This window comes from Danio rerio, chromosome 7 (genome assembly GCF_049306965.1).
Source record: "Danio rerio strain Tuebingen ecotype United States chromosome 7, GRCz12tu, whole genome shotgun sequence".
Classification (NCBI taxonomy): domain Eukaryota; kingdom Metazoa; phylum Chordata; class Actinopteri; order Cypriniformes; family Danionidae; genus Danio; species Danio rerio.
Genome location: NC_133182.1, coordinates 26,879,554 through 26,904,812, shown reverse-complemented (window position 1 = coordinate 26,904,812; position 25,259 = coordinate 26,879,554). Strand labels below are relative to the sequence as shown.

General features: G+C 37.0%; 2 protein-coding genes across 4 annotated transcripts in view; one reads left to right on the top strand and one right to left on the bottom strand.

The window, feature by feature from the left end:
• Positions 1-9,930, top strand: part of alx4a (ALX homeobox 4a) — a 30,784-nt gene extending 20,854 nt beyond the window's left edge. Inside the window, exons 3-4 of the mRNA XM_001340930.8 lie at positions 4,519-4,647; positions 6,608-9,930. Of these exons, the coding sequence (XP_001340966.1) occupies positions 4,519-4,647; positions 6,608-6,925 (447 nt within the window). The 3' untranslated portion in view covers positions 6,926-9,930. The remainder of the gene's footprint in view (positions 1-4,518; positions 4,648-6,607) is intronic.
• A 1,311-nt stretch (positions 9,931-11,241) lies between these two features.
• Positions 11,242-25,259, bottom strand: part of ext2 (exostosin glycosyltransferase 2) — a 43,464-nt gene continuing 29,446 nt past the window's right edge. For 2 of the 3 annotated variants that reach the window (XM_073906521.1, XM_068222287.2), the window contains exons 12-16: positions 23,054-23,220; positions 20,467-20,610; positions 20,198-20,326; positions 15,397-15,479; positions 11,528-12,487 (exon numbers count right to left, since the gene is read on the bottom strand). In XM_073906521.1, coding sequence (XP_073762622.1) covers positions 12,349-12,487; positions 15,397-15,479; positions 20,198-20,326; positions 20,467-20,610; positions 23,054-23,220 — 662 coding nt within the window. In that variant the 3' untranslated portion in view covers positions 11,528-12,348. 3 annotated transcript variants of the gene reach the window in all.

Genomic DNA, 25,259 nt, shown 5'->3' with positions numbered 1-25,259 from the left:
TTTAGTTAGTTTCAGTTAGTTTTGTGTGTACACAATACAGTTTCAGTAAGTTCTAGTTTTTTTTTTTCAGTTTACAAAAACGATTTTCAATTCTATTTTTTATTTTCGTTAACTGTACTAACCTTGGTTTGGACACAACTCGGGGCAGTAGCAATCAAGATCGTCTAATGACTTTGTTAAATCGTCTAATGACTAAGACTAACTAGCAGTTAATTAAGTAGTTCATTCATTCATTCATTTTCTTTTTGGTTTAGTCCCTTTATTGTTTAGGGGTTGCCACAGTGGAATGAATCTCCAACTTATCCAGCATATGTTTTACGCAGCAGATGCCCTTCCAGCTGCAACCCATCACTGGAAAGCACTCATACACTTTCATTCAAAAACATACACTATGGACAATTTAGCTTGCCCAATTCACCTGTAACGCATGTCTTTGGACTTGTGGGGAAAACCGGAGCACCTGGAGGAAACCCATGCGAACACAGGGAGAGCATGCAAACTCCACACAGAAATGCCAACTGACCCAGCCAAGGCTCAAACCAGCAACCTTCTTGCTGTGAGGCGACAGTGCTACCCACTGTGCCACCTATTTAAGTAGTAATCCGTCTTATTTTTCAGACTCTGAATAGAACGTTTACCACATATTATATTAGTATCTGAAATCATAAAGTTATGCCAACATTTTTAAAAAGACTATCAATGATCAGGACACCACAAAAGCATAAAACAACTGACTCTTTAATTACGTAAAAACATAAATGTATCCAGAAGAAAAGAAAAACGCTAAATGATTTTGAAGTAGAAGAGGTGAGATTGAGTGACAGCAGAGGCAGACCATCAATCCTCAAAGCTACTCTGGACTTCAAAGTTTCTTTTTCCCCTTTTTTTCCACCAGGTTTAGCTCAGTGTTTCTGTTCTCTCTCCCCTGGTGCTGGAACATAAATAAAGCTCCATAATAAGCCTCCAAGCTGTTTTAGCTGTCAACATCTTTACCAATTACGGTGTTACTTGTGTGCATGAACAACATTCAAAAGATTTAAAAATAACTTTTCTAATATGTTTCATACAGGTGCTGCTTAAAATTAGTCAACTTGTTAATACTGGCAGTCTTGTGATGAATCAGAAGAAACCAATAAAAGGAAAAAAACAGGATTTAGATACCATAAAGTGAGCCTCTTTTGTCTCTTTTCTCGTCAATCAGGTTCAAAAGTGAACATTTGGTTCATGCATACACAACACAACTCAGCATTGGATCATCAGAAAGTAGCAAGAGAATTTCCCCCACTCGTCTACAAGAGTCTACCGGGTTGGAGAGTCAGATATGAAAATCCAGGGGCTTAAGAGTCAGGAAATTAAACACAAAATGAAAACAAACTCCATTTTGAACTTTATTCTCATTCTCTCATCTTCCACGCATAGATTTATGAGAGGAAGACAGTCTGAGAAAAAGGTAGATATAAAAACAGCAATAAAAAAATCCTAGAGCATTCAATGCATATTAAATAGACGGCATCTGTATCAACATCATTGCTTCATTACACAGGGATGCTAGTGGAAAGCCACCAAGAGTAATAATCACTGGGAAAAAAGCGCAATTCAGAAAGCAAATGTTCCCTTTTTTACTCCAGGCAGTTAGTTAAGCTCTACAAACATATGATGTGGAGCCAAAAGGATGTTGATGTCCACCGGTGCATTATGTGCGAGCAGAGCTGAGGTGTTATCAGGTTACACTGAGAGATAGGCTGACGTCTTGCTGGCAATGAATGCAAAAGCCACAAACTGATTGACCAAAGAGCCATCCCAAGATGCAAGTTCAAGCTCCGTGACGAATTGAGATTGCAAGACAAAAGAAAGTCTCCACTAGAAAAAAAAAAAGAACTTTCCACTCCACAAATCAATAAACAGATAGTTCTAAACAGAGAAGAGCCAGGATTAAAAGAATGGAATTTTGGCAACTCTTCAGACTGCAAGCCATGAGAAATCACTTTGTGTAATTTGTTCTCTAATTCTCAGGTCTTTAAATAACAGCCATCTATTCAGGGAAACAATGCATTGTTTTACTATGAAAAACCAGAAAATAGAAAAAATGCAAATGCAGATACAATCCAATTCAGACTATTTATTAAAGGGATAGGTCATCCAAAAAAAATAATTATGTAATATAATATTTATTCTCATGTCATTTAAACTTGTGAGTTTGAAATATTTTAATAGTATCTGGATGCAGCCTTTATGATGCAAGCTGAGATGGCATTACTCAGCGATGCAATGTCAGACACAATGCAAGCAGTGGAGTAAGTAATGTCACTGTGACGGATAGGGTTAGGGGCGGGGTTAGGTGAGCGCATTAAAAAGCATTGGATGCAGCTCAGATTGCACTGCACCAGACCCCTCTCAAAAATTTTGAAAGATGTTCAAACTCTTTTTGCGGACCAAATCAACATTGCAACCCAGTGCCTTTCATTGCATTATTAATATGTATTCATATGAGTTCAGCACCAAAACAGAAAATCATACAGGGGTGCGTTTCCCAAACAACGACAAAACTCGTAGCTGAACTATCATTGTACGATGCATCATTTGGGAAAAGAACAATGTAGTGACGAGTTTTTCCCAAAATCCGTAGTTTCTCTGTTCTTCTTTATAGAAGAACCCCATAATTTCGTTGTGCAAATTATATTTTTTTACATTTTTACCATATTTGTTTTGGTAAAAACATGCACTTGTTTTTTGTATGAATTGAAATATATAAATGGCACAAATATTATTGAGAACAGTACATATTCTATTCTTAAACATAAAATCACTTATAAAAGCTAACACATTCTAATATCATATAAATAAGGCAAGGCAAGTTTATTTATATAGCACATTTCGTACACAGTGGCAATTCAAAGTGCTTTACATAACCAAGAATAAAAGAAACAAGTAAAAATAATAAATAAAAACAAATAATAAAACTGATTAAAAAACATAAAAACAGGTAAAATGTGATATAAAAGAATGAAGAAGAAGAGAAAAACATGATAGTGCAATCTTTCGGACGCAGCACAGTGCTCATTCAGTAAAGGCACAGCTAAACAGATGTGTTTTTAGTCTTGATTTGAATGTGCCTAATGTTGGAGCACATCTGATCATTTCTGGAAGCTGACTCCAGCAGCGGGGGGCATAGTGGCTGAAAGCTGATTCACCCTGCTTTGACTGAACTCTTGGAACTTCTAGTTTGTATGATCCGAAAGATCTGAGTGGTCTGTTGGGTTTGAATTCAGTGAGCATATCTGTAATGTACTGAGGTCCTAGGCCATTTAGTGATTTATAGACCAGTAATAATACTTTAAAATCTATTCTGAATGTAACTGGGAGCCAGTGTAGAGACTTGAGGACAGCTGTGATGTGCTCTGATTTTCTGGTTCTGGTCAGAATTCTGGCTGCAGCGTTCTGGATGAGCTGCAACTGAATAATGAATAATGAGGCTATTTATTAAGAAAATCCTACTTTAATATCATGAAATGGTATGATATATCAATAATATCAATAATCATAAGCCACAATTGTGTTCAAAATTACATCAATGTTTTTAAAGTGCACTGCAAAGGGAGCGCAGTTGTAAACATGAAGATCACTTAAACTGAACTGTAAAAATACTTTGAAAGCAAGTTACACCTAAAAGAGATTACTTTAATGTCTTTTTTATTTTTAATAATTCCAGGTTTGAATGTTAGAATGTTCTAAACGAACAGGACATAGGGGGGACAACTGGGAATAGAACACCGCCAGGAACTATGTTTCTAACTACAGCTCCAGAGGTATAGTTGCAAGCATACAAGTTTGCGAATCAGTTTGCGAATGTTCGTTGGAACAATGGATTTGGGTAATGCCAAATCAACAAACTATGCTTGTAATGACATCCTTATTTGGCTAAAGATGGTTTTGGGAAACACACCCCGGTCGAGAATGACATCAGAGTGAGCAAATGAATTTTCATTTTCACTAAAAATCTCCTAATTCATCAAAGAGAGTCTGTAATGGTGGTGGAAGAGGAGTGACATGGTTCTCTGAGGCCTCTGGCCCCGGCGGGTTCCTGCTTTCCCCTCCCTGCCCCCTGCTGCTGCTGATGGCTCTGATAGAAAAGAAACTCAGAGGAGGCCATCACAATCTGTCAGCTCCCACAACATCAAACAACGGCCAGGTCTCACTGAACAGTTTCCAGGAAAAGATGCTGAAAAATAATACAGACTAGGGGCTTCCTACATGAGCTCTAGACTTACAACTGAAGGGACAGACTCTCTCACCCCAAAAAATTTGCAACATGATACCAAATGAGCTAGACAATGTGATCACATACAAAGTAAAAATATGATGCTGATATTGGATGTTTATTACTCCATCAATAAATCTTCACTAAGAAAACATTTCCTGTCTATGATGTAATGCCACAAGTGGCCTTCTAGCATGAAGTCATTTAATCATTTGCTAATGCGATAGCCTCATGATTAAGAGTTAATGTCTTACTTGCAGGTGTGGTTCCAAAACCGCAGAGCCAAGTGGCGGAAGAGAGAGCGTTTCGGACAGATGCAACAGGTCCGGACACATTTCTCCACAGCCTATGAACTTCCACTTCTCACTCGGCCTGAGAACTACGCTCAGGTATAGTGCTGTCTTCACTTTAGCAATGGCACTGAAAGTCAAAGAAATATCAGTGATGAATATTAAGAACAATTAATGCTGATAAAAGTTGCAAATTGTAAAAAAAAAAAAGTAATAATAATAAAAAATAAATGTAAGAGAAATTGGTACATATTAAATAGTTCCAATAATTGTTTAATATTCCAGCACCACTGAAGTAGTGGATTTCAGTGTAGAAAATCTCTATTTTATAATTACACATGTAAAAAAATAGGTTTTGTAACTGATTTTCATTGGCTTTATAAAAAACACAGTCTACCTTAATGAATCTTAAAACCTTTAAGTGCCATCTGAAATTTTTAATTCATTATTCTCAGGCTTCAGTGTGTAGATTGGTCTTTTGGATGAGATGTTAAAACGAGGTCCTGATTCTCTGTGACTCTCATTAAAAATCCCATTGCACTTCTCAAAAGAGTTGGGGTGTAATCCGTGTCCTGGCTAAATTTTCTCCATCTGCCTGTACCCATCATGGCCTCCGAATCATTCCCATCCATCGATATAGCTGGTGTGTGGTGAGCGCACTGGCGCTGTTGTCCTGTGGCGGCTGTCGCATCATCCAGTGCTGGTGTTGAGAGACCCCCCTTAATGATTGTAAAGCGCTTTGGGTGTTTAGCCATACACAATAAATGCGCTATATAAATACACACAATCCATTCCATTCCATTTAATGGCAAAGAATATGTTCTTTTAAGTTAATTTTTACAAAAAAAAAATTTGAGAAGAGCATGTGATATGATTGATCACGGCTGGCCTCTCATCTGTAATCAGCAATAATCCAATCAGATTGATTCAAGCCTACAATAAATAGACCGATTTCACCCTACCAACTTTTCTTCGTTTTGGAAGAATCCCCCCTTCCACCCCATCTCCCCTGTTTCCTCCCTTTACCAGGGGGAGCTCTAGAGACCTATCTGATCTTGGTCACCCTTATATGCTTATTGACCAGGCCGGAGGCATGGGCTCAATTATCTCCGAGCTCAGGGTTCTTTCCCATGACAGCATGCCAAACCTGCTAATAGTGTCAAGAAATATCTATGTGTGAACTCTTGAAATGCCAAGTGAAATAACTGATCATAAACACTGGAGGCTAGAATTTTTTTTAGATAGTACTAAAGAACTATTTACCATTTCAAACATGAACATGGGGGATCAAAATTTGAGCCATTCTGTTTTATAAAGAAATATTTGGGGCATTTTTGGGACTTGAACTCAGGTCATCTAGAGGGTAAACATGCTATCAGTTCTGACAACATTTGAGTCGTCTGAGTTTCCTATTATTTGAGAATTTCTAACAATCGACAAATAGATTAGAGTATCACTGACAATTTCGGGACCTAAAGAAGCACAATATGGAGGTCAGGTCAGACGAGGGCTGTGGCCGAAGACGACACGCCTTCACAGGAGAGCCAAAGAATCTCCTGGATTTATTATGAATATGTGGCCGGGTCGAAGGGCAGGGGTGGCTCTTTGGGGAGCGCGCCTGCAGCTGTGGAATGCTGCTTTGCTCACATCTGGGGCATCTCCCTGAGAGGGCTTTCATCTCCCTCCACAGCCCTCCCTCAGACCCCCACCTCCCCAGGCCCAGAGCAGAACACAGGCCTATCAATTCACTCTCCGCTCAGCAGAGGAGGTTACTCTGGGTGTTGAAGGAGCGTACAGAGACAGAGGCATTCCTCCTCTGCACAAGGCAGGCAGCTCCCACTCAGTACGGGACCAGATGAATGCCTCACAGCTCCTGATAAATCTCCAGGTCGAGTACCACTGAGGATTCTGCACCTTCGCCAATGCAATATTTCAAAACAAGCCAAGTCGGATTTGATAAATGCTCTCATGAACATAAGTTACTTTCATGTTATTGTTGCTGAAATTGCAGAACATAAACACACTGTACCTTAACCTTCTGCATTGGCCTTTGTTGCAGATTCAGAACCCTTCTTGGATAGGCGGCAGCAGTGCAGCGTCTCCAGTGCCTGGCTGCGTCGTACCATGTGACTCGGTCACTTCCTGTATGCCACCTCATCCACATGCTGCTAGCGGAGTGTCTGACTTCTTGGGTGTGCCCAGTCCTGGAAGCCACATGGGACAGACACATATGGGCAGCTTGTTTGGGAGTCCAGGCATGGGCACTGGCATTAATGGGTACGACTTAAACATGGACCCCGATCGGAAATCCTCCAGCATTGCAGCACTGCGAATGAAAGCTAAAGAACACAGTGCAGCCATCTCTTGGGCTACATGACTCCCCCAACATCAGGACGTTATCTCTGAAGTCCCTCAACAAATAAGAGGAGGAGCAAATGTGAACATCAGTTAGCCACCAACGCATGACCTGCGAACGAGGAGTGTGTGGATTGATAAAGACAATGAAGGGTAATAGAAAAAACCATGAGATTTATTTCGATCTGAAATCTAGAGAGACAAGGGTAAATCAGAGATCATAAAACGGAGAATGTTCTGGCTTTAAAACAAGAAAGAAATACAAGAAAGAAGACAGAAACTTGACATTTGAATGCATAAAAGAATTACACAAGTATGAAAAAAAAAACACACTGCACTTATCCGCCACCAGTGTCCCATTTGTAAACACACATGAATTTATCTAAGAGCATCTGGCTTTGGGCTCAGCAATATCAAAACTTGTTAATTCTTGTTCTGTCACAGATTCCTTTTTCCATACATGCCAATTCAACAAGATTCACAATACAGAGTTTCTCACAATCTCATTGTAGCCTATTTCCAAACAGCTAACTAGACATCTAAAGAAGGCTTCCTGGTTCCTTAACGTATTGTATCCGTGGTACAAGCAGTCTACCAAGTGCCTTAACACAGTACAAACAGAAAATTACATAATTAATGACCAAAAGATTAAGAGTGGGATTTTCGGTCGAGAACGCAATCCATCACTTATAATTTCTCTTTCAATTTTACTGCAAGAAAGAGTTGCTCTAAAGCCTTTTGGCAAGATACAGATCCATCATAGCAGCTGTTAATTTGAAAGTCAAACATCACAATAAACTACAATCTACAATGTGTAAAGGATTCAAAACGAGTTGAGGAATTTGTTTAGATTGCAATATCTTTGCATCTTTTCAGCAATTGTTTGTTCTGTAGCTACCCTGGCCCCAATCTCTACGTCCAGGGTGTGTAAAATGTACAGTGTTGGGGCTGCCTGAAATTTGAGCCATGATTCATTCATTTATTGGCAGTACTTCTCATTTTGCCATCTTAAATATAACTATCAACTTGCCGATCTGTGCCTCATCCACCACCATTCTGATTGGAAGCAATACTGAGCTCTGGCATGTAATCACTGACTTTGCCATCCACTAAGGTGACAGAAATAGAAAGCCCCATTTCAAGGTAGTACAAGCTTTCTGATTTTACCAGAGTCAGATTCAAATCAGGTAAAACAAAGCTGTTTGAAATCTGCAGCCGAATTTGATACGTTCTGCCCCTTGGAGAAGCCATTTCTAATTTGTAAATGAGAACCACATTTCCTTTCCTTCCTTCTGCTATGCAATGTATCTGGATCCCCGGAGATATGTACATATACACACAACTTTTTTATTATAATACCAGAGCAGTGACTTACCTGGATTAGGGGGGTCACAACATGGAATCATGTTTCATATCGAGTTTGTTTTAAGAATGACAGAAAACTGGAATTCTATTACATATTGTAAATACATAATGGACTAATTGAAACACGTTAGAGTCTTACACTTAATGGTGAGGTTATACGATATCCAAAGTATAGAGGCTACCTGAAGTTTGAGCCATGCTTCATTATTTTTGCAGAAGTCTTCACTGAATCACATGACTGAGAATCTCATCCCTCAACTCACAAAATGCACTTCCTGAAAAAAAAAAAATCTGCGATAATGTTAATGGGATTTCCATTAATGCTCTTATGCTCTTATGCTCTTTCAGACCAAGGATCTACAATGATAATACAAATCAATCTAATTTTAAAAATAGAAACAAAGGCATCACTTTCAAATTATCTCCAGCTGATACACTGAATAAATACTGACATCAGAATCCAATCCATCCTAGTTGAAAAAGCTAAAGCATTAAAAATAGTGGTCAAAATGGACCTTAATGTGCATTGGTGAGGATGGCAATAAACTTACCATTCCTTAAATCACAGGTGTCAAGTTCCAACACTACTCCAACACACTTACCTGTAGGTTTCAAACAAGCCTAAAGGACTCAGTTTGATTAGAAGTCTTTAATTAGGGTTGAATCTAAACTGTGCAGAGCGGCAGCTCCCCGAAAACTGCATTTGACACCTGTGCCTAAAATGGTAAACATGTAACTCTTACGGTAAACTTACCATTCCTTAAGCCTTAAAACTACCAATTGTTACTAAAGTAGGCCCGACCAGCAGATTCACATCCACCAGAGTGACAGTTCAACCTTCAGCCCTCATTGACCACCATGAGAAGTTCTGCCAGTGCATAGATTTGGTCTTTAAGAGGTTAGTGAGAGGGTGAAGCGACTAAAGTGTTCCGGTGTTCTGGGAAAGGACAATCCACACAGCTGTGTGTGAAGTAAATGCAAAACAAACATGCCTTGCTCATGCTTCCCTTCAGCTGTCATGGCTCTTCTTTCAAAGCCCCTTGCTGAACAGCGACGACCCAGCCAAAGCATCAGTCCTCAGCGACTCCGAGTCACTGCACACTCGTGCTCTCTGGCAGTCTTTTTAATTAACACTGAGACATCTGTGGAGAGGGATTCTGTGACAGAACAGAGCAGCCTGGACTCTCTGTTTGCCTATCTATAACTATAGTGGAGCCATCAGGGGCATCAGCGAATTTTAGGTCAACACTATTATTAGTTTGTGTAGAACCAGCACATTTACATACCATTAAATGAGCTAATCTGCATATCACCCAAGTCATCACATTTGCTTTTAAATCTCATGTATTTTGTTCAAAGGTAAATAAATGTAAAATAGTCATTGAATAGTTCAGGATTGTAAAGTACCATAAAAATATGGCATTTGCCAAAACGGTACCTTGAAGATGCCTACGAGTTACAGAGATGCTTGCGTTTCTGTTCCATCTCTCAAAACGTATACTACTGAAGAAGGCATATCCAAGTACTACAATAATATAATGCTTTGTTTTGCGTGTGGTTGCATGTGTACGGTTTTCTTTGGATTCCTTTCTTGCATAAAAAAAAAAACTCTTGGAGCCGTTCTTTTGTAAAAAATATCCTTATTAGAAATATATTATTTTATGTGTGACTGAGGGTTCTTGCTTTTGTTGTATTTTGTTGCTTTTGTTGTGGGTCTGGGGTTAAAATGCGATAGGTTTTGGATTTGTGGGTATGTAAATGAACCTAAAATAGTTGTGATGGCTTTAAGCTAAACATACGGCTTTTGAATCGTTTTAAATAATTATTTACTTTCAAGCTTGTTTATGTTCTATATATATATATATTGTGTGATTTACAACCGTAAGTTATTGCACTTACAATTTTATTGTTTGAATTGCTTTGAGAACATCGGATTTGAGTGGAATATCACTATAAAATGTATGCACTCATTTGGCTATCAAGAACTCTGAGAACATGTTGGTAAAGTACAGAGGGCTGGTAAATGTTGCGAGTTTGCTTTTTTCAGATTTGTTTAACCTCTGTAAAACAAACTGTATTATTTGTTTTACTTGCTCCAAAGACAATAAAAAAGCAGCAACATTTCTTTAAAAATGACAGAAAATGTTCTCAGAGTCTGATGTAACTTATAATAAAGATATACTGAAAACGTAAAGTTCCAATTGGCTAAAGATTGTGCTTTTAACTAGGATTTCCCGTTAATGGGTTACAAAAATCTAAAGTTAATAGCTAAATACAGGTGCTGGGTATTCTACTATAGATGTTTCATTTAATTTCATTCATGACATTTTCTGTGTGCTCATTTTTGTTTGTTTAAATCCAGATGAATAATAAAAAAACTAATCATACTAAACATTCCTGTGCATTATTTTAGTAGCTACATTTTTATAATTTGCAATCCATTAAAAATTAAACTGAATGCAGCTTGTGCTTTATATAAAAAGGTAAAATCTAAAACGTGATTGATTTTGCCTTTACAGAATACCTAAATGTCATGTTCAGCTCAAAGATTAGTGCTCCATTTCTTATACATTCTGTATTATTGATTGCTGTACTTCTATAACAGCTCCTAGTCTGTATAAAACACAAGCTGCAGATAATCTGACTCTCTGTGTGCGATTGGTTATTCAGTGACATTTCCAATACTTAACATGTTGCTGAAACTTCCTTACCAGATTTTCACTCTCTTCACGCAGGAAGAGTCAGAACAGAAATAGATTTCTCTTCACAAGTTCACTCCCCATGGAGATGAAATGAATTTATCTCAGACGCGCAGGCTCCCGAACCTAAATCACTCAAAAGAGCTCAGACATCTGCTTCTGGGCCCAGACAACAGAGGCAGCTGGGGAAAAAAAGAAGACAATTCATCCAAACTACGCTAAGTCAACATACCTTCGAGTTAGGGATGAGCATGAGAACTTCAACACTCGGAAGTGACATAGACACATGAAAACTTTATAATATCTCTCACCAATCAAATTCCAGTGTGCATATTTAATTCTATTACTTTTTTAGATTATAGAAAAGGATGATTGCTTGTATCACCCAGGAGAAGAGTCACTTGTTGAAACCAAACTAAGGATACTTTTAAGCAATAGAATCTTAGTAATAGTCTTAAAAATGCAATACTCACATTGTGAGATGCTGCAAACTAAGCAAAGGTATTAAAAAGTCAATTTAAAAAGTATTTAAACAATATACACATTCATACTTAGAATAATTTAGTGTTACACACTCACTGTTTATTACATATAATACATCTTACTATAAAAAAACAAACAAACAAAAAACAAATCAAAGGAGGAAACTGAGAAACCGAAATGAGACTAATAATCTTTGAAATCTTGCGGTATATAACCGTATCAGCTGTACAGCATATAATTCTGCAAATAGTGTATTTTAATATCTATTAATACGCAAATATGCTTTAACAAAGGAAAGACATAATAGCGAACATTTATATAAAATACTTTTTCTTTTCTCCAGCAACATTCAAAAAGTCAGCAACTGAATATAAAATGAAATGTCAAACTGATAGCACTCAAAGTGTAATATTAAAATCAGTGACTGTGCAAAACAATATCTCATGTACAAACTAATTCCGACATCCCAGATATTCAGTTCAAGTTATGCTACAATTTGTTCAGCATGATGCATATCTTTAAAATAAAAAAGTTAAATGTAAAATTACATTAATACATAGTCTCCACTGTTTACCAGTGGATTGTGATACACCTCAGAGTGTTCACTTTTCTCACACAGATACACAGGCGTCAGCCACAAGGAAGGTTTCGGCTTGTGACCAGTCCTCATAGAAATCATCCACTGCTTTGATGCGTCGCAACTGTTGTTTCAGCAACTGTCCTCAAGAGTGAAAACATAATAAGTTATACAGTGTGTGAGTTCCCATCACAAAACAGTGGAACAACACTCCTCCAGAGTCATTAGGTCAGATAAGGAACATAAAGAGAAATCCCGGAGTGCCCGTAGCCTGTCTGAGAGAAAAAAAATAAGTGGTGGGAAAGAGTCGCTGTGGTAGTGTCACAGACTGCCAATGTTGGGGAAACTTTTGAGTTTCTCTGGGAAGTCGTCTTTGTAGAGTACAGGATCAGCACGGTGCTCGACAACCTTCAGAGGCATGGTGCCGAACACAGAGGCGAACTTGTTTATGCACTCAGACCTGGAAGGAAAAAAGAAAGAGGCTGAGGAATAGGGCAATGTGGATAATCCTGCTGATGTCGGGAAATTTGCCTTCTGTTGAAAAAAAGAATTGATAACGAGACTTCTATACAGTCGCCTGAATCCTGAGACACAGTTGAAAGCAAAATTTTCCTTTTAGTTATTTAAAAAATATTTCCCCAAGCGCCGTTTAATGGCGTACAGACTTTGACACATTTTTAAACATAATTGTTTTAATAACTAATTTATTTTGTCTTTGCCATGATGCCAGTTCATAAGCAGTTCACAGTCAAATTTAAGACTTTTTAAGACCTTTTTAAGACCATAATAAAAGGAATTTCAAACTTATACAGGATTTTTTTTATGTTATACTATATCATAATAAGTTATTTCTAGGGCCAGACAGAATCTGCAGACATTTGCAGAATCTGCAGACATAAAAACTTCATATATGAAAAAAAAAAAAAACTTTTTAACTTTTAGTTAATGTTTACAACGCAAATCCAATTAGATCCAAATAATTGGTAAACAAAGCAAGCCTCTTATATAATATATCTACTAAAATACAGATATTCTTACTTTACAAACTGTATTGTAAAAAAATCATATGAACATTTTCATATTAGTCAATATTATTACTGAAATGAATATAAAAACTGAACAAATATAAATTTAAAGAAGTAAATACATAGATTCTATGATGGGCAAAAAAAACTACAGAAATGTGCAAAACTGTTGTGGTTTATTTCTTAGCCACATGTCTTAAATGTATTGTCAAAACAAGTAAACTCTAGTTTTCAACTTCTTTTAAAAAAAAACTACACTTTAAAAACCATAATAAACTACATGTAAGAACAACAGTCTGTCCAGGTCAGCATCCTCACCATATATAGACTATAAATACACTGAGAATTTTTTTAGCAAATATTATTGTAAGGACCATAATTGAACCGTATTGGTAATTAGAGATATAAAAAGAGTTTTGTTAAAAGTTTTGTTTTGATGAACTGTTGGTGATTGGATGTGTTGGTCCTATACAGTAGCTGTCACGACATCTATTTTTTGATGGGTGATATATTGCACCCAAATTAATTGCGATAAACAAAATTATTGGCACTTTATAACTTATATCACTAATAAAAAATAAAAAATAAATTTTTACAACATAATAGTGTGATGTGTTTAATGGCTGCATCTCTTTAGCTAAATAATGGTGCCTGTCTATAAGTGTGTGCAGTTTTGCGCTATCACATCTATATTTGCACTGGCAGGTAAATAAAACCATTATAGTTAACTGTCTGGAAGACCACTCTCCAGTACCAACTAAAGTTTTCTTTCCCATGTTAAAAAATGGTTGAGGTGTTTATGTTTTTGGTGTGATTTAAGATTAGCTGTGTTGCCCTTTTTCATTGCCACTGTTCTGAAACAAATTCAACATTTCAGCTCGCTCACATTAACGGGATCTCCTTTTTTCATTCAACTTAAAGCCAAATTGTTCCCACACCAGAGCTGAAGACTGTGGCTTTGAAACCAAGTACATCGCGACTTGTTTATCCTAACTGACTGTGGTTCCTAAAAATGAATCAGTGGGTTCGCGTCTTGCCTTCTTCACCTCCACTATCCGCTCTTTCTCTCTGTCTGTGTGTGTGTACGCAGCGTGCGTGGAGGAGATGCTGCATAAGCCCCGCCTTCCACAGAAAGCAGATGCAGTGTGTTTGACAAAAAAAAAAAAAAAAAAAAAACATAACTTTTTATATTATGCAACCTCATCATCATCTTAAATTTCTTAATATAAAATGTACAATATATATCACGCCTCCAAAATTAACCACACTCATCTTCATATATTGCTCAAGTCAATATATCGACTACCATGACAGGCCTAGTTTGCCCGAATGGGTAGTTTTACATGGGCATAAGAAAATTAAAACTTGTTTAAAAATGATTTAAGACCTACAAGACACAATTTCACTGAATTTAAGACTTTAAGGCCTAAAATTTCGATTTTGAAATTTAAGAATTTAAGACTCCGCAGACACCCTAATGATATTTTACAAGACACTAGCATTCAGCTTAAACGCTATTTTAATGCTTAACTATGTTAATAGGGCAATTTACTGGACAACAGTGATTCGGATTGCAGCCAATAAATATAACACCCTAAAAATGACATATTTTTAAAATAAAATTAAAAATTGCTTTATTTATAACCAACAGAAATAAGAATTTATCCAAAAGAAAAACACTTTTAAAAATTCTTGCTCTCTTAAACATTATCTGGGAAATTAAAAAATTTCACAGGAGGGCTAATAACTTTGCCTTCAATTGTACCCACAGAGTGTAAAACAAACCGTTTTTTGTTTTTAAAATACATCGCATTCCCAAGACTCTCTACTTATGACAGGAAACGTATTGAGAGAAGCATAACCAGAGGCAGGAAACCCTTCATCAATCTAAACAAGTGTGACCCTTGGAGAGGTTCAGGAGTCAGAGGAGCCTCTGATTGGCTGCTACCACTCCATATTCACTTCAAGGTCAAACATTCTCTCGCAGGCTCAAAAACAGAGTGGAAGAATGAAACCAATCATCAAGACTGATTATGCTTCAGCGGATGAGGAAACGGTTGTGATTTTCAAGGAGAATCAATTCAAGCCTTTCCAATACTTAGCCTGGTTCAAACTTGAACTGAAACAGAATGAATTAATGATATGTGGTCAATGCCTGACAGAGAGGAAAGTCACAGTTGTTTGAGAAGGAACAATTCTTAAGGTCCAGTGAATTTGAAAGTTTTGATCTAAGAGCACAGTAACGTATCTCCTGCGCTACAATAAGCCAATGCTGAAAAAAACCCACAATGTATTTCATATGCCAACAAAAGGAAATCCAAATATACTGTATGTTATACTGTACCTCTCCACCATGTGTGTCTGGTCCAAGGACAACCCATCAATTGCTGTGCACTCCGGGCATTTAAATTTCTTCCGAGGAGTAACCTATAAAAAAGTAAGAAAAACAAAATGTGATGAACACAAAACTTTAGCTGTTAGCTTTATTGTGAAGTTGCTGCATTTAAATTAATTGTCATACCACATCAAGCCTAATCTAAGAGCGAAAATTGATTTAGTTTTCAATTAATAAACATTTAACAAATAAGAACATTCTCATCCTTAAAACAGTCTAGTGGTTCAATCATGATGGGAATTCTTCTGTGCGCACAAAAAAACAAAAATAATGACTTGATGAACTGACAGGAGAGATCAGCATGACGGGTTTCAGGCCAATGAGGAACTCAGAGTTCGTGCATAGAGTCCATTCAACCGCTTCTTCTCTTCACTGTGCTCTGTATGTGTGTCGAGCAGCTGAGGTATACCCCAGATGCGCTCACACTTTGTCTTAAACAAAGGAAGCAGCATGTGGGCATCTGGATTATAGATCAGCACAAAGTGCTCTTGTTAATGCATACCCTGAACTGACTCTCAAGAGACAAAAAAATTACAAGTCATTAGTTTAGTTTTTTTTGTGGACATTAATAGCTTTATAACACTTAAGACACACACAAAAAATATTAATTGGTATCTTTTAAAATATTGTTTTGGTATCTTTATGAACATGTCAGTAGTTTGGAACAACATGATGCTAAGTTGTGCCAGAATTGTAATTTTTGAGTCATGGTACACAGTCTTCCTTCTAGTGGTATGCAGAGGAATCACTGAGTAAAAAAAATGTTTAAAACACAAAGCCTTCCACACATACAATCACACCAGTGTGATTAGAATGTTTTGTGAATCTTGTCATGAGCTGCTAAAATAAAACATGCTTCTCGCAATGGCTCGAGCTGAGACAGACAAAAAAATGTGTAGTGCTCATGAAAAAAAAAAAACATTATGAAAAAACGATATAACAAGGAGTGCACACAACTGGTCTGCATAAGAATGTAAAATAAAAATAGTAGGCCAGATACCTGCCAGAGAGGCGCTTTTGCAGATTAACTCTGTTGGCATTTCAGTTACTGCAAACTCAGGAATTTCCCTATTCTTTATCATTAGTAAGGTAATATGCATGCAATACCCATGCAGCTTTAACATATTTGAAGCTTTGAGGAAGAATTGTTAATGTTTAATCTGTATTTATACACATGTTTAAAGTGTCTGACAATAATAGATATTCTTATTAAGAATAAAACTGCCTGTTTTTTTAACTGTGCAGGAGCTGAATAATTAGGCCTACTGTATCATTAATATCTGGTACTTAGAGAAACAAATACTTTCTTTATATATGGTACTTGGTGTAAAAAAAAAAAATATGATCATTATATGATACATCATATATACACCATTAGAAATGTAAAATGGTAGATGCACATTTTACCACCACAGGATTTATCTCCCATTGTTTATGTTGACAATATTCCCATTCTTCTCTGCATTTCTCTTGAAATGGTTAAGGGCTTGACATGCAAAAGGTAGGTCTTCTGTTAGTTTGCTACTGTTTGACACTCTTGAACATGCAGTGGAAGTTTGTAGGTGTGTAATATATACACAAATGTAGATAAGCTGCATAGCAACTGCCTTATCAAGCATGAAAATGTCCATAAAAATCTCACTTGTAAAACACTACAGCTACAACTACATAAAATACTGAAATATAGAGACTGTAATGTATTAAACATGCTCATAACTACATTTTGCTTTTTAGAGTATTCATGTAAAATTCACTATTAATCTGCTATATAATGTCTTAATTACTGAACACACTCCTAAATAAAAATGACTATCAAAAATAAAGACATGGTTGACATTACAAAGCAGACTTCACAAAACTCAAACATGTGCCCGTAGCTCCCAATTTAAGGTTGAGAAATCACGACACAGTTCTCATATTAAAAAACAACAAAATCTGACAAAACATTGATAAATAAGGCTGTTTTAATAATGAGCTGGAACTGCAGTGATGGGCCTCTCTGAAGTGTGTGTGTGTGTGTGTTTGGGAGCTGAGTGGGAGGAGATGACTTGATGACAGGTCATATAAGTCAGATGTAATGAGAGAGCCGTCCATGCCCGTGGCCTAGCTAAATGACCGTATCTGCCTTGCTCATTAGACCAATGATGTACGACCCATCTGCCCCATCCCTCCTTCAACACACACACACACTTGACTGACACTCTCCACAGTGGGAGCACCAGGAGGTGTGTGTGATGTGGGGATGTGGAGGAGAGAGGGGAGAAGGTTCACAGCGTAACTGACGGCAGAATGAATGTGCCCCAGTGAGTTTATGAAAACAGAGCACACAGGAGAGAGGCAGACAGTGACACGCAGATAACAGAGGTTAAGGCCAGGCCTTTACAGGCCGAACAGCACCTGGACAGAGTCACTGTAGACCTAAGACTGTATAGGCTAGAGGGGGGAGAAGGGCGAAAGCTGATCAGAGACAGAGCACCAGGGCACGCTGTCAGGACGGCCACATTCTTTTAGGGAGCGCCCTCATTAATTTTATAGACAATGCTTTTTTTTCATTATTTTATACATTTTTATTGTGACCTGTTTGTCAGTATGTATGCTAAAATGGCAATGGTTTTAATAATCTGCTGTTTTAACACCAGATTAATGTGTTCCAGTGTTAATATTTCATGCTGGTGCTAGACTACAGGTGATTCAAAAAGCACTGTCCCAATAATAATAATAATAATAATAATAATAATAATAATAATAATAATAATAATATATTATACAAGAGTTGTGAACTTGTTCACCAAAATAAATGTGATTTGATTTGTTTATTGTAAAAAAAGAAAGGCATCAGAATCCAAAGGTTTGGGGCAAGCAACATCTGTTTTTAAAAGAAATAAACTTGCTGAACTTTTATTATATAGCACTTATTTAGTATATAGTACCACACTTTTAATGTATATAGTTGCTGAATTAAGGACATGTATATTAGGGTTGGGTGATGTCGACCAATTGGCATGGTTTGATATCTAAGGTGAAACATCGCAATGGAAGATAGCATCGTTGTCGTAGGTGGCAGTGAATTAATTATTTATGAATAATTAATTAATTCATAATAAATTAATTATTTGTAGCCTACAGATTCCACTACCTGACCCGCATGGTCTTTGTTTTACCCATAACCAAACCATGAATAAATAATAAGTTACACACAAATTACCATCTGTCAATCACTTTTTCCATGGGACTCTAGCATGAATAGGCAGAGTGATCTGTGTCATTATAATGGCGTCGACAAACCTGGTTGGTCAAAAAGGTGAACAACCAACAGGAACCAACTACAGTATCTGAGGTTTTGCTAAAATTACTAAGTACAAGCGTGAAAGCGAAACATTAAAGCAGTGCACTGACGCTGTGACACGTTACCTGATAGATTCAAAAGACCAAAGAGTCACTAGATAGAGACAAGATGAATTAAATATCATGTTTAACAACTATAGTGAAATGCAATCCAGTAGTACATCCTTGATAAACGTGCACTGCTCTCTTTGGTTTTGTGCTCAAAGCACCCGCTGACTGCTGGAGATCAGATGCTTGGATACGCTGCAGTGCATGACAGAGTGTGTGTGCGTTTGTGGTCACGTGATGTGCGTTCCCAGCAGTATAGTGTGGATGGAGGGCTTTTCAGAAATGCAAGGTGAAACGCCAGTGTGGATGTGGATCGTTTTCGTTCTAAAATGTCATTTAAAGAATAAGACATATTAGTGTAAACAGGGCCTAAGTGTGTATTTTTCACAAATGGGTTGATGCTGCGATGGGGAAGAACGAAGAATAGCCATGTTGGCTCAGCATCGTGATGTCTATCGCCCATCGGCGATAGCATTGTCTATCGACCCAACCTTAACGTACAGTATATACGACAAAAGATTTACATTTAAAATTTAGTAAATGCAGAACTTTGCTTCTGTTGAAACAATGAAAAAATAATGCTGATTTTACCAACATTTTAACAACAACTGTTTACAATATGATAAAATTAACTGTTTCTAGAAAACCAAGTCAGAAAGTCAGAACGATAAAGAGTCATGTGACACTAAAGACTGGACAATTGACTGCTGTAAATTTGACTGTCATCACTGCAATTAATAAAAAAAATTAAGTATATCAACATAGAAAAAAAGCGGTTTTACATAATACTTTTTTATTTTCTATATTTTTTATTCAGATTTTTGAATTTAAAAAAGCCTTAGCAACTATAAGACACATCTTTTAACTAAACTTGTCAAATTCAAACAAACCCCAAACTATTTAGTCATTTAGTAGACACTTTTGGGAAGCTATTGAATAGTAGTATATGTGTCAGTAACATTAAGAATTCAGTTTTTCATTTTTGTTTGATGTGAGTGGACTAAAGGAACAAGTTTGTGTAAGTAAACACAAAAAAGGCAGCAAGCAACATCTTGTCCTTAGATTCCATTTACATTTTACATTTAGTAATTTGGCTGACACTTTTGTCCAACGCGACCTACAATTGAGGAAAATCAGAACTGTTTGTGCTCAGAAAATTAACGCTAGCGTAAAGAAGGGGTAGTGTTTTTTGTATACTGAGAAATCTGTTTCTACAGGTGGTTTATCATACCCACTCACCTATGTGAATTACGTCATAAACGCACAATTTATTTATTTTTTAGATTCTCTGTAGACCCAAAATAAACGTGTGCTATCAGAACACAACTGATTGTATCATACTTTAAGTTTATGTTACCTTTATTGGTGCTTTTCCAGTGATGTTGGCCACAAGGAAGTTCATAGCAATATCCTCACAGTTCATGTGAGCATCCACCCAGTTCTTGATGTCTCCAGGCATTTTATAGGTGTAGAGATAGTTGAAATACTGGAGAAACAAAACATTAAACTAGTGATAAAATGTTTCTAGCAAAACATAACATCAGCAATTTAATATTTGAAATCTCAATGAGGATTTAAAATTGCAAATAAGACACAGACACAGAGGACGGGGAATTTATACTGTACCTTATGGTAGAAAGCAGCACCAGTCAAGACCATGGATACTTCATTAGTCCATTCAGATTCGTATTTCCATTTGCCCATTTCATGATCCCATAAATGGAGCCGACCAGGATATCCAACCAGCCTGTCAGGGAACTCACGCCATACCTACAAAAAGAGACACAGATCCTATTTAAGACAAAACATAAAAGCATCACAAATGCTAGAACCATAAAGAATTTTCAATTAAAGTCAACTCAAATAAAACTGCTTTCAAAGAATGCTAAACCTTGCATATCAAGGGTTAAATCAATAAAGTTTAGGTCTAATGGTTTGTTAATCCCAAAAATGACAGGCAGGCCTAACAGGACGTGATGAAGGAATTCTCGAATGTCATTCCCGAGTGGCATAAGCAGCTTGTGTTTTAGCCAGGCAGCCATGACTAAAGCTGTCTTCCATTTCATACAATTATCCATAAATTACGCTTCATTCTCTCAATAGTGTATAAATGCCTGCAGGTGAGTTGAAGGCAAGCCTATAGCCATGGACAGCATTGCTTGTCCTGTGGTCCTTCACATATTAAAAAAACCTCAACTATAAATATGGAGACATCAACTGTAAGGAATGCTTTGTGATGCCGAACGCAGACCATAGTTGAGTTCCGAAATCCTGCACTGCATGTGTAAGCTCAACATGAAGTAGGACTGATTCCAAAAAAGGTACTGGGATACTTCTGATGCATCATCTTATGCACAGGGAAGAGAATTAACTCCAGAATAATGCCTATTCAGTGAATGTGGCAAAAAAAAAAAACTACTTCAGTAGAATATATTGCACCATCAAGATATAAGTTGGTCATCCAGAGCATCCTACATTACCATGTAAAAAGAATGAGAAATTTAGTAGGAATGTCTTTCTTTAAAACAAAGTAAGTTTGCTAATGTTTTTTGCTGTCTACTAAATTTCAGAGCATTTTTAGCCTTGTAATTTGTTCGCTTTGTTCATACACAAACCAAATTGAAATGCATTTATTTCCCCCAAATAGCATGATAACTAATCATAATTCACAAACTACTTTTGCTCTGTTAGAATTAGAGCTTTCAAAGTGATGGGGTCAGTAAAATCTTTTTTTTTCTCTTACGCTTAGCAGTCAAGTTGTGAAACATTATTTCAATTTAAAACAATTCCTTTTTGTTTTACTATATTTACATTTAAATTTATTCCTGTAAAGCTGATTTTTCACTTTCAGTTTTCAATAACTACATTTTCACGCAGCCTCATAATGCTATTAAAATGAGATTTTGCAATCAAACTTTCCTTCATGTACACACAATACACAGATCAAACAAATGAATTATATGAAGGTACGCCAAAAAGAAAGAATACAGCTCAATGCTGCCTAGACACGTAATGTAATGTTGTGCTGTCAACATCGCACTCAGTAACTTTAACTTTGTATTAAAAAACGTATAAAGAGCACCTGCAGATCAGCCAATAAAGTTTTGTAGATATCGCCACTGTAGGACTTTATGTTGTTTGTCTTATTTCCATCCATACTCCAAGCAATGATAAATTTCTTCAACATTAATCAATTTTAATAAATTTTCTAGTCTAGCCTTAATAACTGGCAAATAACTGAGAAAACAGCAATATTAAAGGCTGCATTTTTATGATGTCATCATGTAGACTTCTCAAGTATTTTACACCATTAAAAAAACTAAAATACAAGACACTAAGGTATTTTCATACAAAATATTAACCAATTTTCATAAACCCTATCAAATACAAATTTCTAGTTTATATTTAAAATAGGTATTTGAAATAAATGTATCATAAATACTGCCCATCCCTGTATATATACAGTATATATAGGCGACGCAGTGGGCGCAGTAGGTAGTGCTGTCGCCTCATAGCAAGAAGGCCACTGGTTCAAGCTCAGACGGCGTTTCTGTGTGGAGTTTGCATGTTCAACCTGCGTTCACGTGGGTTTCCTCCGGGTGCTCTGGTGTGTGTGGATGCTTCCCAGAGATGGGTTGCGGCTGGAAGGGCATACACAGCGTAAAAATGTGCTGGATAAGTTGGCGGTTCATTCCGCTGTGGGGACCCAGGATTAATAAAGGGACTAAACCGACAAGAAAATCAATTTTATATATATATATATATATATATATATATATATATATATATATATATATATATATATATATATATATATATATATATATATATATATATATATATATATATGCATGTATAAAACCCATGACATGTGCACATGTAAATGTAATTCTTACTGTGGATCTTTCATAAATCAATCTAATGAGTCAATTTGATGCTCAAAAACAATTTTCTGAAACCTTTTTAATGGGCTGATTAATGTTTTTTTGGGGAAAAAACTAATACTCTTTGATGAATAGACCAGTGTTTATTTGAAGTCATTTTTGGAGCAATTTAATGCATCCTCAGCAGAAAATAAAAGTATTAACTGCTTTCAAAAAGTGTTGTGTTATATTAGATTACAACTGATTTGCGATCTAATGGGACTTAAAGACTTATTGTACTAACTTACTTGAAGCAAATTGTCATAGCAAGTAGTATACGGTTTCACTACCTCATATCCAAACTGTAGCTCATCTGAGGTTAACATGATGATGTCATCGTCAATGGCCAGGACAGCTTCTGTCTCGATCTCATCAAACGGAAAGAAGCGATTGCTGAGCTTGTTTTCTTTGGTGCGGACCACTTTAAGAGGCACTGCGACTTTGGGCCACAGCGACTCTGTAACAGAGAGAAGGAGAGAAAGAAAACAGTGAGCTAATAATAATACACTGTCGGTTTCAGAGGAGATGAAAAACTATGAGAGATGGCAGCAACTGTGGAAAAGAGAGCGTGGGTGGATAAATCTAAACACATCACTTGAGTAAAAGCACATATGAATCTGACCACACTAGCATTCTTCTCAGGGCAGAAGATACAACGCTCTTTATTTTCACTTGTGTAAGAGCTTGGGAGGAGTTCAGAGCACGCAGAAGACAGATGGCACGCACAGCGTCACCTAATAAAACTGAGGAGAGAGAGAGTCTAGTGGAGCTCAAACACAGAGACCCTAAGACTGAGAGTCAGCTATGATACCTCTACCCCAAAGCTGGGGTGTAGACCCTGGAAATCTCCAGAGATATGGAATGAGCTCATCTCTATCAGGCCAAAGCAGTACAGCCCACAGTGCTCGTCCACAAGATCACACAACAAACTATGATGGGAGAAGAAATGAAAAGTATTTCCTAACTGCCGGAAAATCTCCCCAGTCCCAGACAAAGGCTGAAAGAAGAGCCAGCCCTTCACATGCAAGGAAACTGATACTGTCACCACATCCAAGCCTGGCACAGTCCATTCAACTAAGATGAAAACAAACACAGACAAGTTGGGCTACAAAATCATGCAAGACTGCAACAACCAACCCTTACCAGCGAAATCCAGAGTGGCACAATGCGCAATCTTAGATGTTCACACATCATAAATCTGCACCATAAGAAAATGCAGGAATCTTGACTGCGCCAAAGCAACTTGTGTGAATGCTTTTTAATGGGCTGTAATCACTTCCTTGCCCTGTACTAAAAATTTACATGGGCTGACTTTATGTTTGAGCATTTTTTAAAGAGCTTTAGCAAAGTATATCCCTGGTGACACCACAAAATAAAAGCCCTCCATTTGAGAATCTCTCTAAGCACAATCCTATTGTTAGAGTTGGCCAGCACCTCATTAAAATGACAAACAGGCAAGACTTGGGCCAATAAGGCTGCTGAAAATAAACAAACATAATCAGCGATTGGAAAAGGGTGTGGAGGAAATCCATCCTCATCAGGGCCTGAGCCCCAGGTTGACCCGTGAACAGACCTTATTAATTCTAATAGGTCACAAAGCTCGAGCCTGGCTTCAGCGACGCCTCTAATCAAAGGCAACAGCAAACCATTAGTGTACTTCAAAGAATTTCCCTTCATAATGGTATTACTCAAATCTATGGAGAGGATACGTTCATTTCCCCATTGCTCTTTTCTTTTCCCTAGCGACTTCATAAACATACGCATAGCTAATCGCCTTGTTAGGCAGTATCATTAGAGTCAGAGCCACAATAAATAACTACTAATATCAGCTTATTTTGACACGTCTAATGGGCCATAAATTTGACCAAAGTTGTTAGAAAGGGAGACTGTTATGGAAACGATCCTTTCAGTTTGACAAAAAAGTTTAAGGGTGGACGTCTGGTGAAAACAGGCCATATATCAATATGAATTCAAATACACTACATTCGTCTAGTCTGGAATAATCAGACTTCAACAGCTCATAAGAAGTCAACGAGAACTTTTTTTGGTCGTCTATATGCCAGTGGATGTACCGAATGTTTGGGTTCTCACTCCATATCGGAAGATAAACCAGAGAGGTTTGGCCCGAGACCAAGGCACATCATGCTTTCAATTCTCCGACCTCAAGAGGAACATGATTTGGCTACTCACTAGCTTATCATTCATCTGTTCCATATCAGTGGTTTCATGTCTTTTGTGAGAGCTGCACAACTGCATTTCATCCTGGTGTCACATTTTCATTGTTTAATAACAGAGGCTGTCAGAACAACATTGCAGACATACTCATTTTCAAATTAAATAATTTCTTAAATAACTGGAATACATTGTAAAATACAAATCTAAATCATTTTAATGTTGATTAGCTTCATGATCTGTTAATACCTCATCTTATATCGCTGATAGTTCATTTTTAAACTGTTTTTATATCTAGAATATGAATAATTCAATACACACTAA